The 12,700-nt window shown below is 43.1% G+C and overlaps 1 protein-coding gene across 2 annotated transcripts in view; it reads right to left on the reverse strand.

Annotated features, from left to right (window-relative positions):
- LOC128842597 (rho GTPase-activating protein 7-like) overlaps positions 1 to 12,700 on the reverse strand; it is a 150,161-nt gene that overhangs the window by 34,313 nt on the left and 103,148 nt on the right. The window contains exons 1-2 of one of the 2 annotated variants that reach the window (XM_054038742.1): positions 2,946 to 2,961; positions 2,523 to 2,844 (exon numbers count right to left, since the gene is read on the reverse strand). The exons of the other annotated variant lie outside the window; for it this stretch is intronic. Of the exons in view, the coding sequence (XP_053894717.1) occupies positions 2,523 to 2,535 (13 nt within the window). The 5' untranslated portion in view covers positions 2,536 to 2,844; positions 2,946 to 2,961. Of the gene's footprint in view, positions 1 to 2,522; positions 2,845 to 2,945; positions 2,962 to 12,700 lie in introns of those variants that run through there. 2 annotated transcript variants of the gene reach the window in all.

Consider the following 12,700-nt stretch of genomic DNA (forward strand, 5'->3'; position numbering starts at 1 on the left):
GAAATACTTCATGTAAGCAAGCAGTATGATTGTTAACTAGTACTTTAGAATTTAAAAATACTTTGTTTTAATAATTTAAGATATTAGTAACAGGTAAGGATATTTGTTTAAAACTACAGCATATAAATTTATGCTTGACAGTATTGCTGCAATATATTGAACATAAAACTCATTCTTAATGTATTGTTTTGGGTTTTTTTTAAAACAGTTGTCCCTCACTACCACTTTCCTGCATTTGAAAAGTTATCAAGATCAAGGTAAATGCACATCTTTCACCTTCATTGTGTCACAATGTAGTTTGCCAGTTTTGATGGATAAGAATTAGATGGTGATCGGGGTTTAAGAAAATTGAAGGGGGAGGGGTTTTTAAGTCTGAAATTGTTCCAAAACCTTGCAGATGGTGAACATTCCTGCTGTTTGCAGCAACTCCATACCAATTATCCCAGGACTCTCCATTTCAGCAGCACTAAATTGCATAAGAAATCGCTATGAAAAGTAAGATTTACTCAACACTCCCAGCTCACCAGGAAGCCTAGCAGCATCTCCTTACTCACAGCAGGTACAAAGGAGAGAACAATTAGTGTAGAATTAATTTTAACTTTACATGATTAGGCTTGGAGGCCAATTTGTGAGGCTACAGAAATAATTCAAAAGAGTTTTATTCCCTCTTGATCCTTGTGTGACACTTGAAGGATTTTTTCCATAATACAATAATCTTACTATGACAGCAAAAGGCAAGCCAACAACAACAACACCACAAAATACAGCAAAGCAGTTGGCTCCAATACTAATCGGATGCTGCTGCCTCCTTCCGTTATTGGTAATGCTGAATCTATTGTCCTTCTCAACCACCTCCATCTGCTCCAAAACTGAAGTCAACATGCATGGGACATGCTTGGCAGCTGCAGCAGCCAGATGCCAAACTCCGGAATGCATTGTTCCTATTAGCCTATCCCAGCACCTACTAAGCTAACAGATTCTTCATGAAGCCTTGGTTTCATTGTGGGCTGTAATTCAAGCCTCTGAGTGGACTTTGGGGCTGATCCAGGTTGCAGATAAACTTATTAGTCCTTCCTGACATCCTTGGTCTGTATTCCGTGTTGCATCTGTAAAATTTCATATCAGTTGTCCATAAACTTCAGCTCCTAGGAAGCCAATTCCAATTTGCACATGTGCTGTGAAAAACACGTCCATTGGACTAGATCCACCCAAATCCCAGTGTATTGCCCAGCTGTACTCCAAAATCCCAACAGGTATCACAAATCAGATATCTAGCCTCCAGCAGCACCACAAATGTATTTACAAACACTTGTAGCTCTAAACAAAAAATTATATCACACAATCCACTTAACTACTGGATATAATTGTTTCTGGCCATTCACCTCAATTAAAAGTGTATGCCCTCAAATCCTTTTAATAGTTCCTTTTGCCCTAAAAAAGTACATTCTGTTTTCTCTGGAGTACTGCTGTCCCTGTTTCAGTATCACTGCCTGCCGGCATATACACTCACCCGCATTACAACGCTGTCCTTGGGAATCAAGTCTTCCAGTATACCCCAGAGACACAATTATTTGCTCTGGCTCAGCTTTGCAATCAATGTCTCAGTTGTAAACTCCCCTGGAACCATATGAATTTGAGCAGCACCTTGTGCATTACCAATGTTAATTGGAGAGTCCCTACCAAATATTTAAACCATAATCTCCTGGCAAGGTGTGTGTGTGGGGGGGGGGGGGGGAATGCCTCCCCCTTTACACATACCTATTTACTTGTTTTGAACTGAATACATTTGAAGTGTAAGTGTCCTGTTGCAGTTATAAAGAGGATGATGAGGTTTTTATTTGTAAGTGAGCTAAAGCATAGTAGTCACCTAACTGCTCTGTGCCTCAGTTTACCATACAGCATGTATTGCAGGAGACACACAATCAGTGAGTTCAAGGTCAAGATGGTCTCTGAAGAATCTAGGCCACTGACCTAGATGCTTTAAAGACAAGTTGTTTAGCGCAGAACAACACCAGGGAAAAGAAAACCCAGGTTCTCACCGGGCCTGGCCACAAGCCCGACTGCAAAAAGACTTCAGCTAACAGGTGAAAAACTGGGGAGTGCCCAACTCAACCCACCCCCGACCAGCACACTGGACTGGAGGGAATTAAAGGGGGGGGTGTGCTATTCACTAAGGTTAGGAGAAAGAGACACACACACCCCGCGCGCACCCCACAGCCATCGCCAAGGCAGGTTTCTGCAGCAGAATTACCACCGTCTTTGCAGGGTGTCGGTCAGAGCCCCGCCAAAGCGCGGAGAGCGGGCGGGACCGAGTCCCCGGCCAGCCAGCGGAGCACCACTGGCAGCCCCAGCGCGCTGCGCTCGGAGCGCTCCCCTGGCGGCTCACCCAGCGGAACACCGAGCCGCTAGTGCCCAGGCGTCCTCGGCCCGGCCCCGGGCGCCAATCGCTCTCGATCCCGCTGCTCCCCTCCGCGGACATCCCCCTTCTCCCGCTGGGCATCAGCAGCCGCCCCGCCACTCACGTGTCACTATCATCCTGCCGGCTCCCCGCCGCGGCTCGAGTTCTTCCCAGCCCCGGGCAGCCGGAGCCGCGCGGCGAGCGCTGCGCTGCTCTTGCCCGCCAGGCACGGCGCTTGTGGAGTCCTCCAATCCGGGGCAGAGGGCGTGGGAGGCGGCCTGGGCTCCCCAGCGCAGCTGGGAGGGATCCGGCGCAGCGAGCTGGCCGCCCGGTGCCACCACTACTGAGGGGGTGAACAGCAGCTAGGCTCCGTCCGTGTGTCCCGGGCTCTCCCCCTCCCCCGATCCTGGGGGCAGCTGCCTCGGCAGCCTCGCCGGCTCCTAGCCCTGAGCCAGGGGACAAAGGGGTGTTAAGTGTTAATGAAATTAACTTCACTACCCGCGTGATTGAGGCTACAAGGATGCCTAGGCAGGCTCCTGTTACCTACCACTGCTTTGACAGACGGCTCGCACCCCGCCCCTTTCCGGGTTTAACTAGAAGCGGAGAGTGATTTATCTGTAGGGAGGAAGCCAGAATCCCTTCCCCTCCACTCGGATCCTTGCCCTTCAATGGTCAACAACTCCAGCATGGAGTTTTTTCTGCTCGCTGTATGATCCTGGGGCGTGCACTATCATTTATTAAGAGCTGTAACAATTGCTCTTAGGAATTTTTTTTCCTAATACATTAAAATTAAGTTTCACTTAAGTAACTACATGCAGTGCCATGTAGCTATAATGCACTAACCAGGAAGGTTGTGCTCTAAAACTGGTACACCAGTATCCAGGGCCCATGCAAGGAAGTTTCACACCCTAGGCGAAACGTCCACCTTGCGTCCCCCCCTCCCCCGGGAGCCATGCGGCAGCTCCCCACCACAGCTCACCTCTGCTCTGCCTCCTCCCCGAGCATGCCGCCCCCGCTCTAATTCTCCTCCCCTCCCAGGCTTGCGGCGCCGAACAGCTGATTGGTGCTGCAAGTCTGGGAGGTGGGAGAAGTGGAGCGGCGACTGTACGCTCGGGGAGGGGGCGTAGGAACGCTGTTAAAAAAAAATTGGGGGCACTGCTTTTTGGTGCCCCCAAATCTTGGCACCCTAGGCAACCGCCTAGTTTGCCTTAATGGTAGCACCGGCCCTGCCGATATCCTAGAAAAGCTTGAACCATATTTGAGATATTTACCCCAGTGTGCTGCTTTGATACTATTAGCATAGGACTCTTCTGCCTCCAGCCTTTGGTGGTTCACTAAATAAACTTCTAAAGACTCAGATTTGTAAAGGTATGTAGGTGTTTCTGTGCTCAGCATTGCAATGCGTAACTGATTTAGAAGTTTAAGACCCATTGTTTGTTAATGTGATTTTGACTCCTAAATCAGGTTAGTTATTGCTATGCTGACCATAGCGTTATTTTAAAAATCTGAGTTGAAGGACTTGTCTATATGGGGAAGCTATTGCAAAATAAGGTAAGGTGTGAATTTAAAGTTCAATAGCTATTCCACACTAGCTCCTGGAGTGGATACTCTTATTCCGCACTAAGAAAGTGCCTTCATGCTGTTAATCCTGTGGGCTATTCCCCCGTGAAAACAAACCCTAACAAGGAGTTTTTCAACAGAAAATGAAGTTTCATCAAAAAATGGAAGTGAAATTTCTTGATTCCCTCTAATTTATGGGGCATCAAAAATAATAGTTGCTAGAATCCTAAGCATCCTAGAATATTACTGTACAGCACACATTGGTAGCAGATTTGGGGGGGGGGGAGATCAGAGAGAAGGGGCAATACACTAAATACATATTAGTACACCTTTGCCCATGATAGTCAAATCTATTTGTTTTTCCATAGTAACTCCCTATTTTGAGACATTTCTAATGGAAGATTTGTCACGGGCCAAAGTTCATGACAATTAGCAGTCTCACATTCTTGCTGATACTACCTTGTTGGTGAAAGAGCTCCTCACAACACTCCTGCAAGGCAGGGCAGTGCTGTTATCCCTGTTTTACAGATGGGGAACTGAGGCACTAGATGACTTGACCAAGGTAACATGGGAAATCTATGGCAGAGCAGGGAATTGTTCCCTAGTCTCAGAGTCCCAGGCTGGCATTTGAACTATCGCTCAGTCTTTCCTCTCACGGGTATTGATAAAGTCACCCTGTGTAATCCACTTGAGCTTGTTTGTAATTGGGTTTTGTTGCATAGTACATCAAACTGTATAAAAAGCCTTAAAATCAACAACCATGTTAGTTTACTTAGAAAAGTAGCAACTGTGTATTGTTTGGATAGGAAAAACTTAAAGGATAGTTAGGACATAGGGGATATTCTTTCATACCGGTCAGTCAGTTGTCAGTTCTTTAATTGTGTACCTGGTGCAAATGAGATTTGAAGAGCTCCAGGGCAACCAGGCATGGCAAGACCTATAAACTGAACTTTACACTGGCATAATAGGCTTTCAGAGGGGGCTTCCCAGTATGGGTGGGAACATGCTAGATCTGCTGAAGCTGGCACACTAAAAATAGCAGTGGAATTGTACTCAGGCTGTTACTCACACTGCTATTTTAAAGCACCAGCTTGAGCAGAGCTAACACACATCTGTCTACCTGTGCTGGGAAGTACCCTCCTAAATGCTGAGAGGCATATATATGTGTATGGAGATATACCTATCTCATAGAGCTGGAAGGTCATCAAGTCCCATGCCTTCACTAGCAGGACCAAGTACTGATTTTGCCCCAGATCCCTAAGTGGCCCCCTCAAGGATTGAACTCACAATTGAATTGGGTTTAGTAGGCCAATACTCAAGCCACTGAGCTATCCCTCCCCTCTGCTTTCCCCTCTGTCACATGGGTATCATAATGTAATTTGGCACTCTCTTGATTGTGTGTTAAAGGGATGCAGACAGTTTAATCATCACTTCACACTTCTGATTTCATTTTCCCCTACAGGCTGCTTCTAAGATTAGTATCTAGACTGCATCTGCATTAGAAGTTTTTCCTTAACATTTCCCACTATTGTTACCAGCAGCACAGTTGTCTTAACCTCTTCATTGTCTACTCCTGATTAGAGCTGGCTTACACAACAATGACTGCAACACTGGCAGCCTATTGCCACTAGTGCTCCCACTGTTGTTCCAATTGTGGAGCTACACCTGTGGTAGTGCAATGGTGTAATATTGTAAGAAAACGTCTAGGGCAGATAGACCAAAGATTAGAGTGGGGAAGTTTCTATACTTTGTACATTTGAGAGCATTTTGTGTATAATAATTTTGCTGTTTCCCCTTTTTGTGAGGATTTTTCACAAAGCAACAGTGGAGAGAGAAAATATTGTTTCAAAAAGGAAATGCAATTGTAACCCCCCCTCACCCCCCCCAAAAAAAAATTGGTTGCGGGACTAAAGGGCAGGTATAGTACCTGAAATTACTTTTCTATTTTAAGCAGTCTAGATTTCAAGTTCATACTGTCCCTTTAACATAACAGACTTCCAACGTACTTTGCCAACAGTCCACGCAATAAGGGTCCACATATTACATATTGACACGATTCATCATAGTGCTTCCCATAAACAATAATTTTATGCCCGTATATTAAGGAAGATCAGAGTGCTATAGTACCAATAAGTCTATGGGGGAGAGGGTATAAATATACACACACAATTTCTAAGGGAGTCACCAACCTAATACAGCTCGTCTGAGGGAATTCTGAACAGCCCAGGCACAAGGCTTTCAAATATGCACCAACATGTACTAGGGCTGGGCATGTACTGATACCCCTCAGTCAATATTAAAGACACAAATTAATGTGCCATGGAGATTATATTGGGTCCTATTTGAGGTGATAATTGTAATTGCACTGGGATTGCAATACATATGTTAAATGAAAATTAGAAAGGAAAGTTAACATTACTATTTCAACCAATACAAGCTAGGAAACAGATGAGAGACAGTCTATGACTCTAGCTAGACCGTGTCAATATCTGTTCAGGTATTACATAAAGGTAAAAAAGATACTGAACAAAAACAAGAGTGTTGTTTTTCTAAAAGAGCTGCTCTAGAAATTATTTTGGCCTGTGTTATACAGGAGGTCAGAGTAAGGATAGATCTACTTAAAACGCTGCAGTGGTGCAGCTGCACCAGTGTAGCACTTCAGCGTAGACACTGCCTACACCAATAGGAAGGCTTCTCCTGTTGGTGTAGGAAGTCTACTTCCCAGAGAGGTGATAGCTAGGGAAACAAAAAGAAGAACAGGAGTACTTGTGGCACCTTAGAGACTAACAAATTTATTAGAGCATAAGCTTTCGTGGACTACAGCCCACTTCTTCGGATGAGTGGGCTGTAGTCCACGAAAGCTTATGCTCTAATAAATTTGTTAGTCTCTAAGGTGCCACAAGTACTCCTGTTCTTCTTTTTGCGGATACAGACTAACATGGCTGTTACTCTGAAACTAGGGAAACAAGAAATTCTTCCACCGACCTAGTGCTGGTCTATGCCTGGGGTTAGGTCGGCACAGCTACGTCTCTCAGGGGTGTTAATTTTTCGTACCCGAGAGACATAGTTATACTGAAGTCCTAGCATAGACCAGGGCTAGCTGATCACAGTGGTCCCATCTGGCCTTAAAATGAATGAATCTATAAACTTAGATACTATGATGTAGCAATTTCCTTGTTCTTGTCAATTTATAATTCCATGACATGGTACATATTACATGGATTAAGGATATAGGATCTCTCAGGCATGTTTAAAATGAGTCACTAATATCTGCAACACTACCCAGCTGTGTTCAGTTTAGGGCTAAGTGATTCTGTTTGCACCCACTGAGAATTAATTGCCACAAGTTCCACAATTTATTTGTCTGATGTAATTAACATGCCAATGACCTCAGCTCTAGTTGGGTAGCTTCATATTCTGATATCAGTGCCCTGTTATACTATTCTAATATGACAGACATTACACTAAGAGCTTACACCTGTTTCTTGGAGGAAATCTATTGCACAAAAAGATTCAGCTGTAAAATGTATCAAATTTATCAATTAAGATCTGTTAGTTTTAAATCAGGTTTACTCCCTTCACTTTCCATCAGATATAGGTAATCTTTCTACCATTGCAGAAATTCCAGATTTTGAGAGAGGGTATTTTACATGTCAAAGACTTTTCATTTGAACAGCCCCAGGCAAGCTCTTGTTGATTTTCTCAGGGCGTCTTGCACCTTTTTTGGACCTTAAGGTGCCTTGTGTGGTCACGGCTCTAAAAAAACAAAACAAAACACCTCAATGACAGGTGTAGCTCTTAGTGCTCCAACTTGCTGTGCTCAGGGGGTGTTTTTTCACACCCCTGAGAGAGAAAGTTGCAGCGCTGTTAATTGCCAGTGTAGACAAGCCCAAGATTTAGTTAGTCATCACAAACTAAAAGATCGCAAGTTGTTGGATCTAAAAGGTGGTAGTGGAAAAATCTATCAGTACAGTGTATGGTTGCATGATTAATTACAAATCTGGGGGAATTAGGAGACTTTCATTCTATTCCCAATTCTAATGAGTGACTTACATGTTCTTAGACAGGTTTCCTTGGACTTTTGCAAGAGATAAACAAGATTTGGGCTCATGATTAAAACCCACTTTGGGTCCCATCTACACTGCCAGACTAAACCATATCATGGACTATTGGCATAACTGATTTTATGGAATAGAGAGTACCTTTCAGACTATTTTGCTTATGTAGACTTAGTCTAGACAAAAATAGTTTGTGGTCTGAAATATGCACACTTGTTGAGCAATGCACTCGTGTGCTAAAAACATTCTGAACTTTGTTACTGATCACAGATTTCTCTGAATTTGCGGTAGGCTGTTTTCAATGAACCTTTTGATTATATATTTTTAATAAACCAAAACAATTTAATTAGCCAGCCTGACATATGATATTTCCCTAATGTGGCTTATCTCAAACTTGTAAACATTTTCCTATTCTGTAATTGCAGAGGCCACATTTTTTTAAATTAAAAAAATTAAAACTCTGTCCACATTGTTTCTGGAGCCAAGTTAAACCATACATTATGGTTCATGATAATAAAAATATTTGAACAACCTTTATGGATGCTTAGAGCCATATGGTACCGGATTATAATGTAGTTTGGCTTCAGAAGCATACCTTAGGTTACTAGTCATACATTTTCTTTCAGATACACTTTAAATCAAGGTTAGTTTGGTGGCTTTTGAATTGTTAAATATTATGAGTAGAAAGGGGAGACCCTCAAAAGGATGAGATGCTTTGATCATTCTTCAGGTTCAGATACTTATCCAAAGTCTATGAACCACTTCAGATTGCAAAACTGGGTTAGAAATTTCCTTAATACAACATCTTGTGATGTTTAGGCACTTCCAGTTTGGAACCTGAAGTGCACAGGGAGATAAAAATGAAAAAGAATGAAGTAGTTAATCAAATATATTTTTAAAACTTCAAATAAAAGTTCCTTTTGGGTTTGGTTTGATTTTTAAGTGAAGATTTGAAAAGCAAGGTCATGCAAGTTTCTATCCAATCCATTTTGCCCAACCCTAATTATGATAGCCTGATAAAGTTGCAATTTAAGGGCTCAGTTCATTAAAATTACATATGTTTCCACATGGTAAAAGTGTCCCTCAAAACTTGGTATTTTAAGACTTGTATAGCCTTGTGAAGGAGCCAATTCTAATTTGAGTAGAATTGGCCTCTAAATTGGCAACTCTTTATTGCAGAATAAAGCAACTGTATTATTATGCTCTTGATTCACTGAGTACATGTGCTTCAAATGAGATTACATAAACCTGATTTAGGATATCCAACAGTGATTAATTTAGAAATTGTTGCCAGTCAAGTAAGAGATCCACCCATTCAATGTAAAAAGTACACACCCTTCACTGATTAAATTCTCATCTATGCACTGGGGTTAAGAAGACAGAATGTATTATTGTGAATTGGGGAGAACATCTGTAGACAGACTTTCTATGTGAAAAAAATGCTCCATCTGTATGATCATACAATCTTTTTCCCACTCTAATTTTCCTTTGAACAGCTGCCAGTATGTGATGAGACAGGAAGAAATAATAGCATTTTAGTACTATTTCAAAGAGTTAGTTTACTAGTAAACAGTGTTTACAGTGATCTTGAATGCAAGCCTCATATTATATAGGTAATTGATCAAGAGCAGATAGGCAGAAGAGAATGTTAATATGGTAGGACCTGGTCGAGTGCCGTGCAGCCATGACTGAATGGTGAAAGGCTTCAGAAGGCCTTTGAGGTCAGTTTTGAGTATGTAGGTGCTGATCCTGCACTACGATGGAGGTGGATGGACCCAGGCACCCACAAAGAGCCCCACTGAGGTAAATGGGACTGTGCCCCTGCACTAGGGTGACTAGATGTTCCAATTTTATAGGGACAGTCCTGATATTTGGGGCTTTTTCCTATATAGGCTCCTATTACCTCCCACCCCTGCCAATTTTTCACACTTGCTATCTGGTCAGCCTATCCTGCACAGGGGTTTCATGTTGCAGCGTCACAGGGCCTTTAGATTTTAAAGTTCCTTGAGGCAGAGACTGTGTGTGTTCTACCATGTTGAGGCCCTTGTACTAAATTTTGGATGAGATCTTTAGGTGTCACCATAATTTATATAAATACATCAAAATCCCCAAGCCCAGTTCCAGGGTGTCATGCTGTAGAGATTCGCAGGACAGGAGCATGAGACAGTAAGGAGATATTTCCCTGCTTTCCTATGCTTCATAGTTCCTGATTCCACAGCCCATCCATGCCCACTACTGCACAGTCACTCTGCTTACATATTGGGACATCCCAATAACTAGAGTAAGTCTCTGGTGCTGAACTTCCTCTCTTCCAGTTCATATCAATGGTTTATAGTCTTCTGCTTTCTCGCCGTCTTGCATCCAGAACAGAGCTATTGGACAGGAAAAGTCCAATGCCACTGGGTTGGGGCCACTTTCACAAATCATCTCTGCTGAATGCCTGACACTGGTGGGATTCTGGTGCTGGATGGCACAGATAGACACCCTTAGCACTTTGCAAATATTAAGGACACACAGTCCCTTTTTCAATCTAAAACACTACAGTCTGCCTATTGTAGCCAACACATGTAGAAATTTTATACACGGTATCTCCAAATCAGAGGCATTCCGGGTTGCGGAGACTCCTAGATTTATCCAAATATGGTGAAAGATACTTCAGCAAGATACTATCCCCTGATACTTGATACTTCAGCAAGTCATCTTGGAGCAGTTCACTTGAAACAAATTCACAAGCTATTTCATGAACAAAATTAACCTTTTCATAAATGGAAATGAACTTTTTCCTGTCTTTCCCCCTCCCTTATACTTAACCAAAACTGTAGAAATTGCTCTGAAAGTTACTCAAGCTACTTCAGACAGGCACTGATCCCATCAGTGGAGTCACATCTCATTAAAAGCCAACCCACTGCATATTTTAACTCCGATGTCATTGGAATATTTCCCATGTAAACATGAATCTACCAGAGATCCCACAGATCACCTCTCCCTGGTTGCCTCACCCCCACCCCCAAATGAAGAACTGTATAAAGGAATGTCCTGTGCTCTAATTCTGGAAACAAAGCCAACTTCATTTCAGCTGTGATTAAATTCTGTGATAATTTTTAGTGAAGGGTGTTCTGATAGAAGTACTGTTTCACCATAATACTCTATACTGGATAAAACATTCATAATCATACAGAAGTAGCATCACTGTTTCAAAAGCAGAGGCCCTGAGGTTTATTTTAAACAGTCTACTGGGATCCTCAGACCCCACATAGGCTCCTGAGTCCTGGGGATATTTCCTTTGGTTACAAGTTGGAGTTGACTCTCTTTGAGATCAGTGTGTACCACCTCAGAGGGGGTTATGTTCTCTTCCCACCCCTACAGCATATTCTATGATTCCTCTGCAGCCCTCCTGAAACAACATTCCAAGGAAAACCCGATCTGGAATCCGATAACCTCCCCCCCACGTGGCAGCAAAATATGCTGCCAGTGCCACCTGCCCACTTAGGTGGCTACCCCATTACACTTTTAAAATCATTCCAATTGTTTTGGCTTTTTTTTTTTTATGAGATAAAATTAATGGCTGTTGTTTTTGGCAACACACATATTTAAAAAGAACAGGAGTACTTGTGGCACCTTAGAGACTAACAAATTTATTAGAGCATAAGCTTTCGTGGACTACAGCCCACTTCTTCGGATGCATAGAGAGTGGAATAAATATTGAGGAGATATATATACACACACATACAGAGAGCATAAACAGGTGGGAGTTGACAACTCTTTATGCTCTCTGTATGTGTGTATATATATATATATATATATATATCTCCTCAATATTTATTCCACTCTGTATGCATCCGAAGAAGTGGGCTGTAGTCCACGAAAGCTTATGCTCTAATAAATTTGTTAGTCTCTAAGGTGCCACAAGTACTCCTGTTCTTTTTGCGGATACAGACTAACACGCCTGCTACTCTGAAACACATATTTAAAGGTATCACGTATGAACTACAAAGCACTACATTAATGTATCATGAAGTTTGCCTCTGAGCACCCAAAAGGGAGGAAGTGCCACAGCAAAGGCTGAACACATTTCCAATTGTCTCTTAGTTACCATATAAATCAGGGGTCGGCAACTTCTGGCACGCGGCTCGCCAGGGTAAGCACCCTGGCGGGCCAGGCCAGTTTATTTACCTGCTGATACGGCAGGTTCAGCCGATCGTGGCCCCCACTGGCCATGGTTCGCCGTCCCAGGCTAATATGGGCGGCGGGAAGCGGCACGAGCAAGGGATGTGCTGGCTGTGCCTTCCCGCCGCCCCTATTGGCCTGGGACAACGAACCGCGGCCAGTGGGGGCTGCGATCAGCTGAACCTGCCACATCAGCAGGTAAATAAACTGGCCCGGCCTGCCAGGGTGCTTACCCTGGCGAGCTGCATGCCAGAGGTTGCCGACCCCTGATACAGATAAATACTGTTCACCACATACTACACTGTATTTTTCTGCCACCTAAGATACACATTCAGCATTGCATGTTGCCAGGGTTCCCTTTTGTGTTCGTCAGATGGAAAGGATATGTTCAAAAAGCAAGCTGGACATTGCGTGGCCAACAAATATCCAGAGTTGTTATAGTTAATGTTGAAAGAAAGTTTGGAGAGGGAGATAAACTCTCATGCCTCAGATCTTAAGCCACTCTGTAATTATTCCA

Source organism: Malaclemys terrapin, chromosome 8 (genome assembly GCF_027887155.1).
Source record: "Malaclemys terrapin pileata isolate rMalTer1 chromosome 8, rMalTer1.hap1, whole genome shotgun sequence".
In the NCBI taxonomy this organism is placed as follows: Eukaryota; Metazoa; Chordata; order Testudines; family Emydidae; genus Malaclemys; species Malaclemys terrapin.